The sequence below is a fragment of the Natator depressus genome, chromosome 8 (genome assembly GCF_965152275.1).
Source record: "Natator depressus isolate rNatDep1 chromosome 8, rNatDep2.hap1, whole genome shotgun sequence".
Classification (NCBI taxonomy): domain Eukaryota; kingdom Metazoa; phylum Chordata; order Testudines; family Cheloniidae; genus Natator; species Natator depressus.
The window spans coordinates 33427091-33443983 of record NC_134241.1 but is presented as its reverse complement, the minus strand read 5'-3'; the positions used below and the strand labels follow the sequence as shown (position 1 = coordinate 33443983).

Sequence of the window (16893 nt, the reverse complement as noted above, 5' to 3'; positions counted from 1 at the left end):
ACTTGTGTGCCTCAGCCTAGGAGCCAGACCGGCTGCTGGCCGCTTCCAGGGCGCAGCACGGTCCGCGGAGCCAGGACAGGCAGGAAGCCTGCCTTAGTAGCACCACTGACCAGGAGCCGCCCAAGGTAAGCCCATGCCCCAGCTCTGAGCCCCCCAACCCAGAACCCCTTCCTTCATCCCAAACCCCTCATCCCCAGCTCCGTTGGGTCATGGGGATCAACAGTTTTCTTCAACTGAGTTGCCAGAAAAAAAAGTTGGAATATCAGTCCTAGGGCATTGTTCATACCAAAGACATTCCTGTATTCTTCCCACCCTAAGCAATATGTGCTGTCTTAATTTTTGTGATTAACCCCATTTTTTTCCTTCCTCAGCAATGGCACCAGCATGATTTCGTTGATCATTCCCCCCAAAGACCAGATTTCACGAGTGGCAAAAATGTTAGCGGATGAGTTTGGTACCGCGTCAAACATAAAGTCTCGAGTGAATCGCCTTTCAGTACTGGGAGCCATTACATCTGTACAGCAAAGACTCAAACTCTATAACAAAGGTAACACAGGGCCTGTGTGGGACTCCTGCTTGCTAAACGTTTCCCCGAGGCAAACTGTCTTTACTACGATATTTGCTTGGGCTGTTACAGCAAGCTGGCCAAGGCAGACCATAAGTTGCTGTTCAGGCATGTTGTCTATTGCTGCTTTGCACTAGTAAATTTCTCCCCTGCCATCAAGATGTTTAAAGCAAATCACCCGGCGGTGGGAGGGGAGCAGGGGCGGGACTCCTCCAATCCACTGCTTTGAAACCCTAGCACAATTTGTAAGCCTGTGCAATCTCCAGAATGTTGTTGGTACAATGGCCAGCACAGTGGGGCCCAGTCCTCACTGCGAGGACCTCTGAGCACTGTCATGAGTGGGCTCCTGGTTGCCTTTTTCTTTGGCTGTCTTTGTGGGCCCAATTCTGAAACTTTAACAGTTTAAAATGGTGTGGATTCTTCAATGTTAAATCCATGCTTTCCTGCTTAACTTGGCCTTGGCTTGTCTTTTAGCCTCTCTGTGTATGAAATGTGACACGGATGTGCAAATCTGGGGAGGAAATAAAGCCTGCCATCAAGGTGTACACTGGAAAAGGGTCTAATTGTGCAGCTCTTATTCAAGCAAGTAGTCTGACTCCAGTAGGACTGTGCACACAAATAAGAGCTGCGGGATCAGGCCAGCTGTCGGAGAGCTGCCATGTAGGAATTGGTAGAGTTTTTTATGGGGTGATGCTGTTTAACTCATTTCCACACAATAAATATTTGCCTTCTAGCTGGTGTAAGAGCTGGGTACATGTTCTTAACTTAGTCCCAGGGAAGTCTTTGTTGTCATAATACATCAAGCTGCCAATAAATAACTCTTCTGTTGGCAAGCTCAGTCCTTTTAGCTAGCTTCTAGAAGTGCATTTGTGCATTGCTCCCCATGTAGCTATGATGAGAACACCCAAATTAGTCCTTCAGGTTTCTTGAAGGAACAAGTGAGGTGGGGGTGGGTAGTGGGCTGGGGGGTGGCAACTCCTGTAGTAGTGTGTGGGGAAATTTGAAATTAAATCCATATGTCCTCAGATCATTGAAATCCTGGTGTTCATTGTAAGTGATACTGAATGTAATATTTGGTGATCTAAAATTATGGTACTTCGTGTCCTTTACAGTACCTCCAAATGGTCTGGTTGTTTACTGTGGAACAATTGTGACAGAAGAAGGAAAAGAAAAGAAAGTGAACATTGACTTTGAGCCTTTCAAACCAATCAATACATCATTGTATTTGTGCGACAACAAATTCCATACGGAGGTAGGAGAAATCCTGTAGTGCTCACAGGTCTTGCCATAGCCAAAGCATGGTGATGCATTTCAAACAGCTGTGCTAGACTTACTAAATAATTCATATCGTACTTGTATCCAGACTCCCCAGAGCAGTAGATCTTAACAGGGGAAACCAGCCTCTCTGAGTAAATGCTATGGGATGACTTATAACTGGCTTGTGTTCAGAAATGCATGATATTTGCTGATCGGGGTTTTCTCATGGAGAGATCCAAAGTTCTTATGTCCTTAAACTCTGCTACAGCTAATCTTAATAACCGAAGTGGGTAATTTTCGCTGAGTTTGTATAATCCACAGGCTTTTCTTTGGAGTTGGTGGCGGGACTTGTCTTCCACCAGAGTACTGTGACTTCATTCAGAGCCATGCTTGAAGTGAGGCTTCGTAAAAAAGAGCTAGGAAAGCTTGGCAGCAAGGTGTGTGTGAGAACTAGTGACATTAGCACTAATGTCACTAGTTCTCACACGCACCTTGCTGCCAAGCTTTCCTAGCTGCTCTTGCTGGAGGAAATGGAGCAGCATGTTGGGTGAGGATTACCATGCACTTGGGGCCGAGCCATTCAGGTTTATTAATTCAAACCTTTGAACCAAAAGCATGGCTTTGTTTTCATGACAGATTTTATATATATAGAAAAAGGTATTGATCAATTACCTTCTCCTGAGGCATAGGTGGGTCACAATGGATTCTCCTTCGAGGGTCCCTCTTATCCCCCAATGGTTCAGCATATTATACTTTTCCACATTATCTGACCATCCAATCAACATTAAGCATTCTTACATAACCCATATGGTACACATGAGCAGGCTTCAGTTTACATCACTTGCTGTCCGTGCAATTTTCCTGTCTCTCTCCCAATTGGTTTACTTACTCAGATCATACCATTCAATGCAGGGACTTTTTGTCTGTATCTTGTGTTTTGTACTGATTAACTTCCTCTTTTCTATGGGCTTCAACACACATCACCTTTATCCTACATAGCAGCTGTAATCATGACTTACACAGCTTCATAAGGACGAATTTAGCAAGCAACACTCATGTCAAGCAAAGACCAGGCTGAAGCCAGTTAGCTTAGCATAAGTATTACCCTGGCCTGCCTAAACTCATTACACTTCTAGCAAGCACCACTCTATCTCTGACAGCAGAGGGTTAATTACTACTCTGGCAACTGCCCTACTGAGTTGCATCAGTGACTGAGGAGGCAGATTGCAGCCACCCTTGTGAAAACAATGTTGAGGTCCCTTCCACCTGGACCAGGAGGGAGCATGGCATGGCATGCAGGAACTTAAAGTCCTTCCTGGCTGTGTTTTCACTTTGCAAAGGCCGTAAAGTTCATGGTAGAGTTCTGGCTGCACTTTGCACTTGTGAATTGTACATGTGTCTTTCTGAGGTATACTTACCTGGCATCTAAAATGAAAGCATGCGTCTGAAGTAGGAAGTCAGTATTTGGGGGCACATGTGTCAGTGGCTGGAGTCTCACCGCAGCTCTCCACTCAGTGTTCACGCTTGGGTTGTCGCATCAAATGGTGATAAGGTCCATTGCTAGCCTCACAGTGGATTATAAACTCTCTGGGGCGGAGACTGTCTTTTTGTTCTGTTTGTACAGAACATGAGATACCTACTCCAATCCCACCTCTCCTTTTGGGGATATCCTACTCCTGGGAGGACTCCCAAACACCCCTTTGGCCTGCCAGGATTTGCTGGCACTGGCGGCAGCTCCCTGCCTATGTGGTACACCAGCCTGCTGTCCAGGAGGGGCAGGGCTGCTAGAAGCTCCAAATCACACTCAGCTGGGGAAGAGACCATATGGAAGAAGGGAAGGGAAACCACAAAAAAGAATAAAAAGCAAACCCAAGGAAATGGGAAAGACCAGGAATACAAAGGCATGAGACATGGCAAATGCTCCAGCATACTGTGTGGGAACCCTGAGGTTTGAGACAGGAACAGTAGTCTGCAATCTGTCACAGACATTGGGGCCTCCAACAAAGTTAGAACCTTTGGCTTCAGTGGGCTAAACTCCTTTTGAAAAATGTAGCTGTAGCCCAGCAAATAACTTCTTAGCTGGCGTTGCACTGGTCAGCAAGAGAATGTCATTTACTTTGGAAAATTGTAATAGCTAGAAAGTGATATAATAGCACCTTGTTCCTTGTCCTGTCTGCTTTGCCCATTTCCACTGGGTAGTGCTTAGTTCCAGTTTTCCTAGCTCTGCTTGAGGTGCAGAATCCGTATACCTATGAAAGAGCATGTTGTATTCTATTCTGTAGTGCCAGTTGCCACTTACGACCGGATGCCACAATTGCTGGTCATTTTGACGGGTAAAATGGAAGGTGCAACGCTTGACTCCTGAGATCTCAGTTTGCAGCTGGGATACAGGATGTGGCACCTTAGTTTTGGCAAACAGAAGTGGATGGAGGTCATGGAGCAGCAAGAGACACCCAGGCTGAAGGAATAGCCTGAACAAAAGCAGGAGGCCCTTCCATTAGATTCTATAACTAGAACAATAGAATCCATGGCAGAGCAGTGATGAAGGGGAAATCACTGGTGACCATTTGATACTTAATTTAAAATAAGAGTGAATCAGGAACACACAGACTTTAGTCATTTACATCTTGGCAATCGTGAGATCTGCTAAGATTTCCTCAAGATGCTTCAGTTTCACACATGCAATAAAGTAACGTCCCAAAAGGGGTTTGAACTCTGAAATCTGTCTAAATAGGGGATTTATGATCCCTTTTTGATACCTTGGCTGGAATGCTCTTCCTGGTTACACAATTTGCTTGGCTCTCTCCCAGTTAAATAGATTGCAGTGTAATAGGCCACTACTGCTACTACACCTCATAAATTAATAAAATATTTAGCTTGGCCCAGGTCCTCCATTAAACCTTTATTTTCCTGATATTTAGCTCAAATACTGGATTTTGGATAAAGGTGACTGATGCTTCTTGTTCCATCCATTCAGTCCAATAGTCTACTCTGGGAGACATGCAGACAGCTTAAGTCCTGTGATAGCAAGTTAACAGCATCATTTCTCCAGCATTCAACAAGCTGCTGAGAACTTGTCAATTTAAAATTTATTTCAGGTACCAGTTACAGATTCTGAAACTCCTGAATTAGGATTGGGCAAGAAACAATCTAACTTCAAATGCTAATCTTTGCTCACTGGCTACTTTAAATATTCCTCCCTGCTTTCCATAAACTGGAAGTGGAAGCAGTTTTTGGAAGGAGGCAATTGTTAAGACCTAGCCAGTGAGCAACCATTCTAAGGCTTGCTGGCTCAGAAGGGAACAGTCAACTCAGAACATGCTGGAGAATCAGACCCTGCTTAACCTTCTTCACTGCAGTAGGAAGGAGACATGAGATACCTGACCTTCCAATAGGTGTTGTGGCTGTGTCCCTCTTCCACCCATAGCAAATAAATCAATAGAACTGTTATTACTAATCACCCTTTAGTCTGTAAGGCTGAGCTTTTGTCACAGTTGTCATGGATTTCATAACTATTAACATTGTGAGTCTCTTGCTAGTAGACATGTGATAAAGTTGAAATTCCTTGATAGCGGCCAAGCTAAAGATTGGGCTGCTTTGGTGACTAGTAAAGTAAACCTAACAGCATTGCACTGATAGAGCCAGATCAGAGGACTATGTGAGACATAATCCCCCAGACAGGAGTATTAGGAAAACTAGTTTAGCTTCCTCTCCACACATCCAAACCGAATAGGATTTTAACTTGAAGAGCTAATTTGGATACACAGAGGTAACCCTCCAGTTTTCTCCTGCTAAACCTGTCCCTTTAAGCAATGGACAGTTGGTCAATGGCACTGCAAATGGTGGGGACAACTTGTGTCTGACTCCAAGCACCGGCATCTTGCTCCAGCAGTGGTACCGTGTATAAGAAAGTAACCAAGAATCAAGAGTTTTCTCGGGTATTTTTGTCAATTTCATCTTGGCTGCTTCATAAATATCCATGATCACCAAACCATTGTTTCGGTGATCTGTACTGTGACTGGTGTTCTCATTTAATGAACTGCTGCTCTGCTTAGTAATCGGAGCGAAGTGCTGATGTTGGCTGATAGTGGTTATTACTAACCATGTTGTGTTCACATTTCAGGCTCTGACAGCGCTACTGTCTGATGACAGCAAGTTTGGTTTTATCGTAATAGATGGTAGTGGCGCACTCTTCGGAACTCTTCAAGGAAACACAAGAGAAGTCCTGCACAAATTCACTGTGGATCTCCCAAAGAAGCATGGTAATCAGTAACAAAGATCTTAACTGCCTCGAGCAGAAAGGGAATGTGGAGGCAGGGAGAGGAATGTAAAGTACAATTAGTGATTCCAAGGCAGTGTGTAATTCCACACTCAGGAAGAAATATTTAGCTGACTTAGACAATGAAATGTTAAGAGACAGGCACATTTGAAAGAATGGAACCAGTAGCGTCCAAATCCTGTAGTCCATTTCCCTGCCATCTTCTGTCTCAAACTGTTAGCAAATCAACATGACCCATGTAAAAGGACACTTTCCAGTCAAATTTGACCCCAAACTTGGTGTTCACAAATGAATTTTCCAAAACAAAGACCAGTAGCTCTTAAATTGCAGTTGAAAGTGCCTTTGAATCTTGCCCTGAAAGTGTGTGCATTTCAGACACTGACCTATTGCCTGAGAACCCCAGTGGAACTGACTTGGCCCCTTGTGCTGTCAAAGCAACAGGAAATGCCAAAAGGTTTAATGGTACTGAGTTCAGTAAACTAGACTTCTAAATGTTCAGTCTGATGTAAGCAAGGATATTTAACTTATCTTCCTTTTTGTCTCTAAATATTCGTGAATTAAGTACTTAACCAGCAGTTGCTTAGTCTTGGTCAACTGTTTTCACAAAATCAGTTTCAACTGATTTTGCCCCAGCGGTATCCCCATTAAGGAAGTTTGCCCCAATGTAGCTAAACCCATACAGACCCCTACTGCAGAGGCACTGTCATAGTATGTAGCAAGGCTTAAGTTAGTACAGCATAGTCTGGTGACGTACCAAAGTAAACTGCATTGGTGTAAGCCTCACATCTCCAGGAAGAGCTTGTGCAGGGGGAACTATCAATTCAGTTACATTACTGCAAATGACCTTAATGCGAGCAAATCTTTAGTCATTCTTCAGTGTTTCCTTGACATGCTTTCATGTGGGAGACATGTAGAAAGTCACCCGATGGGTGGGTCCTGCCTGTTCACTCTTTGCTGTTTTAATTGAGTTCCCTTATCTCTGCTTGTGATAGGATGCAAATTAGTCTATCTTGGGTTCTGTTGCTCCACACCCAGTTGGGGCCACATGCCAACAGGTTCTGTGGCAGTAGACCTCAATGGCTACATCCCATCTGTTCTCTCTGAAAGGTAGAGGAGGTCAATCTGCCTTGCGTTTTGCTCGTTTGAGGATGGAAAAGCGACACAACTATGTGAGGAAGGTAGCAGAGACGGCTGTGCAGCTGTTCATTTCGGGTGATAAGGTGAACGTGGCTGGTCTCGTTTTAGCTGGATCAGCTGACTTCAAAACTGAACTAAGTCAATCTGACATGTTTGATCAGGTAAGTGAAAGTGGACTTGCTGTGCTAAATGAAACCTACATCCTGCCTGCTTAAGGACTGTGACTAATGTCCTCATGGTGCTAGTGGTGGCAGTGGCTCATGGCTGACACATGCTCTTCAGGAGAAACCCAGCTAAAGTACCTTAATGTAAGAATACAATTAAAATGTAAAATTGTTGTATTCTATAGGGGGGCCCCTTTCTAGAAGGGGAGCTATATCCCAGTGACCTGTAAGAAGCTAGGATTTCACTTACTAATGGAGCCTACGTGATGGGATGCTTGTCTTTTCTGGCTAAAAGTGGAATTCATGTTTTCGTTATATTCCAAAGCGAAAAGCAGAGGCTTTAGTAGAATTCAACTCCTCTAAACTTGATCTGTTTAGCCCTGCACTCTGAAAGTTGTAGTTACACACTGAATGTTCAGAACTATTTTTTCACTTCCATGCAGAGGTTCAGAAGTCAGATTACCAGTGTAGCTTTTGTCAGGCATTTTTATTCTGATGGGTTTCTGAAGTAGTTTTATGGCAGTGCTGCTCAATAGGTTGGCTAACACTGACTTTCTTTGTATGTAGAGGTTGCAGTCCAAAGTGTTGAAACTAGTTGATATCTCGTATGGTGGAGAAAATGGATTCAATCAAGCAATTGAGTTGTCCACTGAGGTCCTCTCCAATGTGAAATTCATTCAAGAGAAGAAACTAATAGGTATGAATAGGCCTACATAGCTAGCCTCTCATGAGTTGGATACCCATCCTGCTTTAGTACTCACCCCAGTGCTGCTGCTGGATTCAGTGCACTAGCTCAGTCCTCATGTGAAAGTTGGGCAGAAGGGGAGGTCATCAGTGACATCCCCCATTCTCCAAGCACCACCTCAAACACTGCTTTCAGCTTGGAATAAATCCTCCACTCTCTTCTTTCTGCCTTGCCACAAAAGTGCCCTCTGAGCAGTCCTCTGAATGCATGTGGTGTGAAGTGAGACATCACAGCAGCTGGCCTGGTATCTGTCAGTCACATATGCTTCTGTTTGGGTCCACTGTGACACACTGAAGTGCTATCAGTTGCTGCTTTAGTCAAAGACCCCCAAGTTTGTCAACATATGGAGTACTGGAGAAGAGTGTGAGAGTTGTGGTTAGGGCACTGCACCTGGGTTCAATTCCTTGCCTGCTACTGACTTGCTGTGTGACTTTGGGAAAGTCACATCAACTCTCCCTCAGCTCCCCATCTGTAAAACAGTCCCTTCTGGCTGTAACACATCGTTCATAGCATCCGAAAAGGAGTCCCCACCTGTACAGACTAAACATCTCGTTGCCTGCCTCGATAACAATATTAGACTGATGTGATCTTGTGAATAGCCTACTAGGGAATGACTGGATCCTTAAATACCCATGGAAATACAGCTGGAGCTGATGATGGAGATTGCTCTCCCTTTCCTACCAGTTCGCCTCCATTGTGATCTTTCCATCCATTCTACCCTATTCTTTATCCTTTCATCAGGGCCAGCTTTAATTTCTCAGGCCTCCTAGTACAGTCAGGGAAAACTCCTCCTCTGCTCTGATCTCTCCCATCTCCAAGAAAATGAGGATTAGACTTTTGCTTTTCTTTGAAATTGCAACAGAAATGATCCTCTCGTCACACACCAGTAGGAAAGCTTAGTAAGACCCACTCTGGGGGATTGTAACGCAGCTGCCTTACGCTGAAGGGGAATAAAGTTTAGTGCCTGCTTGTGGTTGGTGGCTCGGTGTCAGGTTAGCCTCTCCATCTCACTTCGCAGTGCTCCTGAGAGAGCTGCCTAGCTGGCACTGAGACTTCTAAGCTGAGGGTTCTGAGTGACATGTTGCCAGCTCCCTAGCTGGTGATGGATCATTCAGATTCTGCCTGGAATACTAATGAGTGGCCTGTATAGCCAGGCACAAAACCGTCTCACTTTACTGTAGCTTTTCTTCAAATGAGGCTTAGTAAAACTTCATGTGACATGATCTGTGTTCACGAGCGTTTCTCTGGTTTCTCTCGAATGCAGGCCGATACTTCGATGAAATCAGTCAGGACACGGGGAAGTACTGCTTTGGTGTTGAAGATACACTGAAAGCTTTGGAAATGGGAGCGGTAGAGATACTGATAGTTTATGAAAATCTGGATATAATGAGATACGTTCTCCACTGCCAAGGCACGGAAGGTATGTCATACTTCAGAGCTGGACTAGGAGCCTGGAGGGGATTAGCTGTTCGTGTTCCTTGGGAGAACTCTGCTGTTAGGCAGGAGCCTGTGCTTTAAAACCTCCCTTTAAGGAGTTTTTCATAGAAATCCTATAGACAGTCACTAGCTTGTCACTTCCCTACTTGCATGATGATGTGGGAGGAGAAACAAGCAGAGACTAGGTGGGGTGGCATAGCAATGGTGGGAGGGGGGCTTGGCTAAGCAGGATATAGCTTTGTGAAATAGTGTTAAACCCTGCGTTGTGATTGTATTTACACTTCCATAATACAGTGGCAGATTGACTTGACCCTGCAGCATCTAGCCACCAGCCCATTTCCCTCTCTCCTCTTCCTCCTCCCTCCCCCACACCACCCACATTCCTCCATCCTCCTTTTGGCCAGATCCAAAATTCTCTTCCTGCCCCAGCAAGGGCATTACATGTCCAAAGACCTTTTCTGACTTGGCATCTCATGTGCTCAGAACCTCCATGTGCAGTCTTGCACTGTGCGTTCCCAAACACAAAGGAAGGGATTCAGAGACCTTTAAGACCCCTGTGTTGCACTGGCTTCTGCAGGGTTTCTAGCCTGCTGCTAGTTGCATCAAATCTCTAACACTGTTTTTCTCTCTCAGAGGAGAAGATTCTATATTTGACACCAGAACAGGAGAAAGATAAATCCCACTTCACAGATAAAGAGGTAATTCAATTCCTGGTCTTGTAGTACACTCAAAGGATGATTATGCTGTACAGGTGCAGGGCTTTGACTCTGACTTTGCTTAATGCTCCACACTTAGCTAATGCTCGAATGTTTCGCACCAAATTATGCTCTCTGGCTCCTTACAAAGTCTTGATTTGATGGGCTGCGCTGCAGTCTTTCCTATTGGCTTTGAATGTTACTCCAGATTCTCACCTTGTTGGCTTTTTCCTAATTGATTTCCTTGCTGTTCAGTCTTCATTCTCTGGTCAAATGAGCTTGAAAGATGAAGTAAAAGGGACTAGGTGAGCACAGCTGAATCTAGCTCTTATGCTTGAGTGCATATTCTTTTTGGTCCATTCCTCGCCGCCCCGCACCTTGTGCAGCAGTTTACACCGGTGTGAAACATCGCCATTCTGATTGGGTGGCATTAGCACTGGTCTAAATGACTGCACAAGGTGCAGGGCAATGGAGAATGGCCCCCTAGATATGCTAGGGTTGGTGGACAACTATCCACCATAGTGTGTGCATTTGGGGGTGATTCCCCATCCTTAACTAGAGGACCTTAAGTGCTTTTCCATACAACTTTCCCCTTTCCTTGACTTGTCGTGGAAGTCAGGCAGGACCCTGTCCCCTTGGGAAAGACAGCCCTGGAAAGAGACTGAGCTGCTGCAGTTTGACCACATGGCTAGTGTAGCCACTTCTGTCTTGTTTTGTTCTGCTGTTATGGCTGCCATTTAGAGGGCCTGCCGAGGGCCCTAATGGTGGTGGCGGCACCAGGCTCTCGGCTGTTGTGAGAGTGGTCAGTGGTGGATAGACCTTTAAACCACTGATCCCTCTGCCTTAGTGCTCATCTAGGACACACTCTGTTCAGGGCCCTCAAAATGAAGAGCATTCATGGGATGATTGTAGGGTGTCTGGTGAAAATGGCCACATTCATCCCACTGCCTTAGATTCACTCCCAAGTGTGGCAACTAACTGTAGACAAGACCTTCCAAAACTTCCTCTTTCTGAGCTCTCACTAGCAGGCCCAGCACCAGAGTCTCTTCAGGCCTGTGCCGCGGGCATGCCTGGATGCCCATCAGCTACATGCTTAAACAATGGTGTGCCTACAGAGCCAGGACTCTGACAGCACCAGCAGTCTGTGTTTGTGAGACCAAAGAGTGCTTGTGAAGTTAATGTGGACTGGGACGGAAGTGACCCCTCAGTAGATGCCGTGATAATTGAAGTCAAAGAAACAGCGCTTAAGCCATGCTTGCTCTAGTGGCACAGCTACGGCGCTGTAGCTCTGCTACTGTAGCACCCATAATGCAGACGCTTCCGAGAGCGATGGGGTTTTCTGTCGTAGTAGGAACTCCACCTCCTTGAGCGATGGTAGCTAGGCTGATGGAAGCATTCGTCTGTCGACATAGCTAGGTCTGTGTCACAGGCTTGATCTGCATAGCTGTGGTACTGAAGTGTGTGGATTTTTCACCCCTGAGTGCCATAGCTGTTGACCTAACTTTTGAGTGTAGACCAGGCCTTACTTTTTTTTTTCTTTGTCTTTAGACTGGCCAGGAACACGAACTGATAGAAAGTATGCCCCTGCTGGAATGGTTTGCTAACAACTACAAGAAATTTGGAGCAACGTTGGAAATTGTTACAGACAAGTCACAGGAAGGATCCCAGTTTGTGAAAGGATTTGGAGGAATTGGAGGTAAATTGCAAGAGGAAAAACTAGGCTAAGCCGAAAACATTGGCCCTATGTGACCTGCTGTTAATCTGGTTCTGAAGCCAGAATAGGAGAGGCCACGTTCCCATAGTGTCATGTTTCTCTCTGCTCAGTGAGTCAGTGACTGTCTTTATTTATCTATGTAGTAAGGGCCTCATTCAGTAAAACAACTTTGTGTACGCTACATCATATAGCAGGGGATCTCAAACTGTGGCCCAGGAACAACTGGTGTTCCACAAAGCGCATTTTGGTTCTCAGTGGAGAGATGGCTGGTCACATGATGCTGGCTCCCCTTGTATCAGCTGAAAAATGACATTACTGCCCTATCACTCCAGTGCCCATAGTCCTAGAAGGATGAACTTCCTGATTATTGTTCACTTAAGCAAGCATTGCTAAGGATCAGGGCCTTCAGAGCGCTTGGGGGAGGGAACTACTCTGTCAAATAGAACTCTGCTCATGATCCCCAGTGTCAGACATTTTACCTAGGCCCTCCTTGGGGGGAGATGAATTCAGAGCTGATGGGTGACTCTCAGGTGGAAGGCCTAATCTAAACGATTTCATACTGCAATAACTGTCGGGTGATTTCTTTTATAGCTAGTTACACCTTTACACCCCACCTTGTGGACCCATTTATGCCAGTACAAAGGTTTTTTATACCCAGTATAGCTTCTTCCCCTTTCTGTATGGGAGTAAACTATCCCAATTTAACTGCATCCATGCCAAGGAGGTACTGCTTTAGCTATACCGATGCAACTTGTCTGGGTGTACCCTGTCTTTTAGCTGCAGAATGGATGGTGGGGTCACATCCACACTAGGCTCCCTGCCCTGTACAGTCTGCCTCAGCCATATTCCGGGTGTTGGGTGGGGGAGAAGATCAGTCTCAGAAACTGCCAGCAATGGTGCTAAGTGGAGCAGGGTTTGACAGTTGTCTGTCCAGCTTGGGACTACCAAGTCACTTCACATTGGGCTAGTCAGTACTCGTGGCAATGTCTTTCAGTTATGGGGTCTCCAGTGGACCTTACAAGGAAGGTCCCTCTGCTCTAGCTGCTTCTCTGTGCCAAGAGTTCTGTTCCTGGAAGTCTAGTGACTTGGAAGCATATGAAATATTTGGAAGAAATAAGTGTGACGGGTTGGATCACAGAAAACCCCTTGGGTACTGCCAACTGATGTGCTGAGACTACGTCTGAGCCTGTTTTCCCTAGCAGCTTGGGACTTCAGTACCCTGCCTGGTTTGAGCCAGACACGCTAGCCTGCTGCAAACACAGACCCAGGTCTGAACAACATCCCCCAAAAGCTGCAGGCTTAACTGAAAACAGCTTAAGAAGTGTTCCTGTCTCCAACATTCAGATGCCTAGCTCCCACTGCAGTCCAAACCCCAAATAAATCCGTTTTACTCTGTGTAAAGCTTATACAGGATAAACTCATAAATTGTTTGCCCTCTATAACACTGATAGAGATATGCACAGCTGTTTGCCCCCCCAGGTATTAATACATACTCTGGGTTAATAAGTAAAAAGTGATTTTATTAAATACAAAAAGTAGGATTTAAGTGGTTCCAAGTAATAGCAGACAGAATAAAATAAAACACGCAAGTCTAAGCCTAATACAGTAAGAAAACTGAATACAGATAAAATCTCACCCTCAGAGATGTTTCAATAAGCTGCTATCACAGACTGGACGCCTTCCTAGTCTGGGCACAATTCTTTCCCCTGGTACAGCCCTTGTTCCAGCTCAGATGGTAGCTAGGGGATTTCTCATGACTGCAGCCCCCTTTGTTCTGTTCCACCCCCTTATATATCTGTCGCCAGCACACGGCTATGTTTACTTGTAAGTCTTCCTGTATACCTATCTACAGTCAGTTGTCCTAGTTGATGGGAGCCATCAAGATTCCAAACCACCATTAATGGCCCACACTTTGCATAATTACAATAGGCCCTCAGTTATATTTCATATTTCTAGTTTCAGATACGAGTGATACATTTATACAGATAGGATGACCACACTCGTAGATTATAAGCTTTGTAGTGATACCTTACAATAGACCTTTTGCATGAAGTATATTCTAGTTACATTATATTCACACTTATTAGCATATTTTCATAAAATCATATAGAGTGCAACGTCACAATAAGAAGAATTTAAAATTTCTATAGCGGGGGTAGGCAGTTATTTTTTGTCATGGTCCAGACCTAGAGAAACGTTTTTCACACTGCAGTAATCAGTAAATAGATTTCATGGTCCATTGGCGGTCCGGATTTGGCCTGCGGTCCACCTGTTGACTACCCTTGTTCTATAGCATCTTAATTCCACACAGACCAAATACTAGACTCTGTTTTAAAAAAAAAAAAAAAAATTGTGGTCTCCATCCTCTCTGGTACAAGTCAGTTTTGAGGAGATCCAGAAATTGCTGACTAGCACATATGTTAAATGGATCACCGTGTATTGTAAGATATATTTTGTACTGAGCCCTTTCTGGTACACTGAACTAGGAAGAAGCTAAAAGGTGTCTTGTTTTTACTAGGTATCTTGCGGTACCGAGTGGATTTCCAGGGAATGGAATACCAAGGAGGAGATGATGAATTTTTTGACCTTGATGACTACTAGGTAGTCGACCTGGGTCCGGCAAAACGTGCCTCACCCCTCCAGCATCCAACCCAAGGAGCAAATGGTGGAAAACACAACAGATCCCTGCCTTAGAATTGGAACATTTCCAGAACTTGATCCATAAGCATTGGATTTAAAAAAACAAAACCCTACACTTTGATTTGTCATAGTGTCAGTACAGCAGCAAACTACTAAGTTCCTATATGCCACTTCGGACTAATTTAAAAGAATCCCAGTTTTTACTCTTACTCGATGGTGAAATTGGTTGCTCTTGTATTTTATGAAAACGATTTTTTTAACCGTCATGATACATTAACTGCTGTAAACCTTCTTCCTTCAAAAATTAATAGAAGTAAGATCATACTGGTTTTTGTTTCTTTGATTTTGATTGGAGAAAATCAATTGCTGCATTTTGCAGTGACATGACCCATTTACATGGCATTCTCAGCTTAGACTGCAGAAGAAGAAATGTAGTGAGTTATTGGAGACACTCTTTCTCTGTTTAATATTGGAAGAATAAGAGAAAAGGCACTCAGTGACAAGGTGTGGCTGGAACATGCAGATAGCTTGGGGGGCTGCTTTGATGAGCCAAACTCTTACCTTAATCCGTTTTGCAAAAGCGCTACTTGTACAAATTAGGAAGCACACTTCATTGATTGCAATGGAAATGCTGCCAGAGTCTTAGCAGGCTTAATTTGGGAATTGAGTGGTGTGGCCTTCACGCTTTTCAGTCTTGACAGAAATAAACACATGATGTAAGGGAAGTAAGGTGGAACCCCTTTGGGTCTCTCTCTTTTTTTGGTAAGATTTTCCTATTTTTGCTTTAGGACTGCATAAAATTTCCTTGATTATGTGAATTTGATTGTTGGTGAACCCATAAATGGAAGCAGGTATTTCACAGGAGCAACTAACAAGATGTGACTGTGATTAAACCCTTGGCACTGGTGGATTTGGAAAACTTGATGCTACTGTTGAACACTAAGGTACCCCATTGGGAAATCCCAGCTCCCCAGCACCAGGGACTTCATAATGGATCAGCAGGTGGTCGTGTACATCTGAGACTGAAGTCTAGTCTAGCCTTAGAAGTGGGTTCAAACTTCTGATTATACCCAGACTCTCAAGCAATGTCTTTGTAATACCTGTTAATAGAATACATTTTGAAATTGTAGAAATGGTTACGTTTACCTAGAGCCAAAGGTTAAAATCAGCATTGGCACAAGACCTTTCTGTTCTCTTGGGATAGCAGTTTTCTGATGGGTACTCTGACATTTTAGTGCCTAACTGCTGTCCTTCACTGATTCTTCCTCAGTCACTTTTAGCATGTTGGTTGGAAGCCACTTTTTGTTCCCAAGTGGCATACTTGCATATCGTTCCAATAATCCTGTTTCACTTGAATGGAGGGGAGTGTTTGTCTTAAAACATAGCTTCTGACTGTCACACTGTACTCCTAGAGGTCCAAAATGACTGTCAATGTGAGCAATATAACTTGTACCGCTGTTTTGTAACCCAGCAAACAGGTAGTGTTTGCCATTGTCTACAACGGATGTTCCCATCAAAGCTGGGGTCTATGAAAGTTTTGCAGTTGGGTCTGTTATAGATTTGCACAAAACCCAAGCGCCAGTGAGTTTGCGGTCTTTGAAGCAGTATGTTTGGATTTTGCCATTGTAAATGGGTCTAATGTGACATGACAAGACCAGAAAAATTGGATGTAAATTTACATTTTTGAATATACTGCTTGTTGTTTCACATGATACATTTAGGGTATGCAGCTCCTTTTTGTAGTTTTTATTTTTACTATTTAAGTTTGGAAATGATGCCAAATTTTTGTATTTCTTTAATCAATGTGTTCTCTTTGGTGATATATATTGCATTATATATTGATGTGTATCAATATATACTGATATGTATTACACTTACACATACAAACACATTAAAAGGTGGGTGAGAAATCCTAGCCTTCGCATACTATATAGCCTCTGCAGAGAGATCCCAAGCAGTGATATCTTGGTGTTGTGATGTACAGAAATGGAGAAGAGTATTAAACCATATTTAAGAATATAGCATGGACTCTTGATTTTCTTTTACTACAGTAATTACTCTTACAGGGGGCGATGTTGCTTTACTGGCCTCATGAACTCTCAGCAGAGGCCACCTAGTCAAACAACCTTATTCAATTCTCAAACCTAGATAGAGCATCTTGTTTCCATTTAGCACAAAAGCTTCCCCGACTGGCAGCCCAGAGTGCACTGGTCTTTGTTTGGCTTCCCTAATGTTGAGCTGAAATGTAGAATATTAAAAG

At 44.1% G+C, this 16893-nt stretch overlaps 1 protein-coding gene across 1 annotated transcript in view; it reads left to right on the top strand.

Moving 5' to 3' along the window:
- The window catches only part of ETF1 (eukaryotic translation termination factor 1), a 37414-nt gene extending 20768 nt beyond the window's left edge, over window positions 1-16646 (top strand). Inside the window, exons 3-11 of the mRNA XM_074960707.1 lie at window positions 372-547; window positions 1678-1817; window positions 5946-6084; window positions 7209-7399; window positions 7970-8099; window positions 9412-9567; window positions 10218-10282; window positions 11828-11975; window positions 14512-16646. Coding sequence (XP_074816808.1) covers window positions 372-547; window positions 1678-1817; window positions 5946-6084; window positions 7209-7399; window positions 7970-8099; window positions 9412-9567; window positions 10218-10282; window positions 11828-11975; window positions 14512-14594 — 1228 coding nt within the window. The 3' untranslated portion in view covers window positions 14595-16646. The remainder of the gene's footprint in view (window positions 1-371; window positions 548-1677; window positions 1818-5945; window positions 6085-7208; window positions 7400-7969; window positions 8100-9411; window positions 9568-10217; window positions 10283-11827; window positions 11976-14511) is intronic.
- Window positions 16647-16893: the final 247 nt, after the last annotated feature.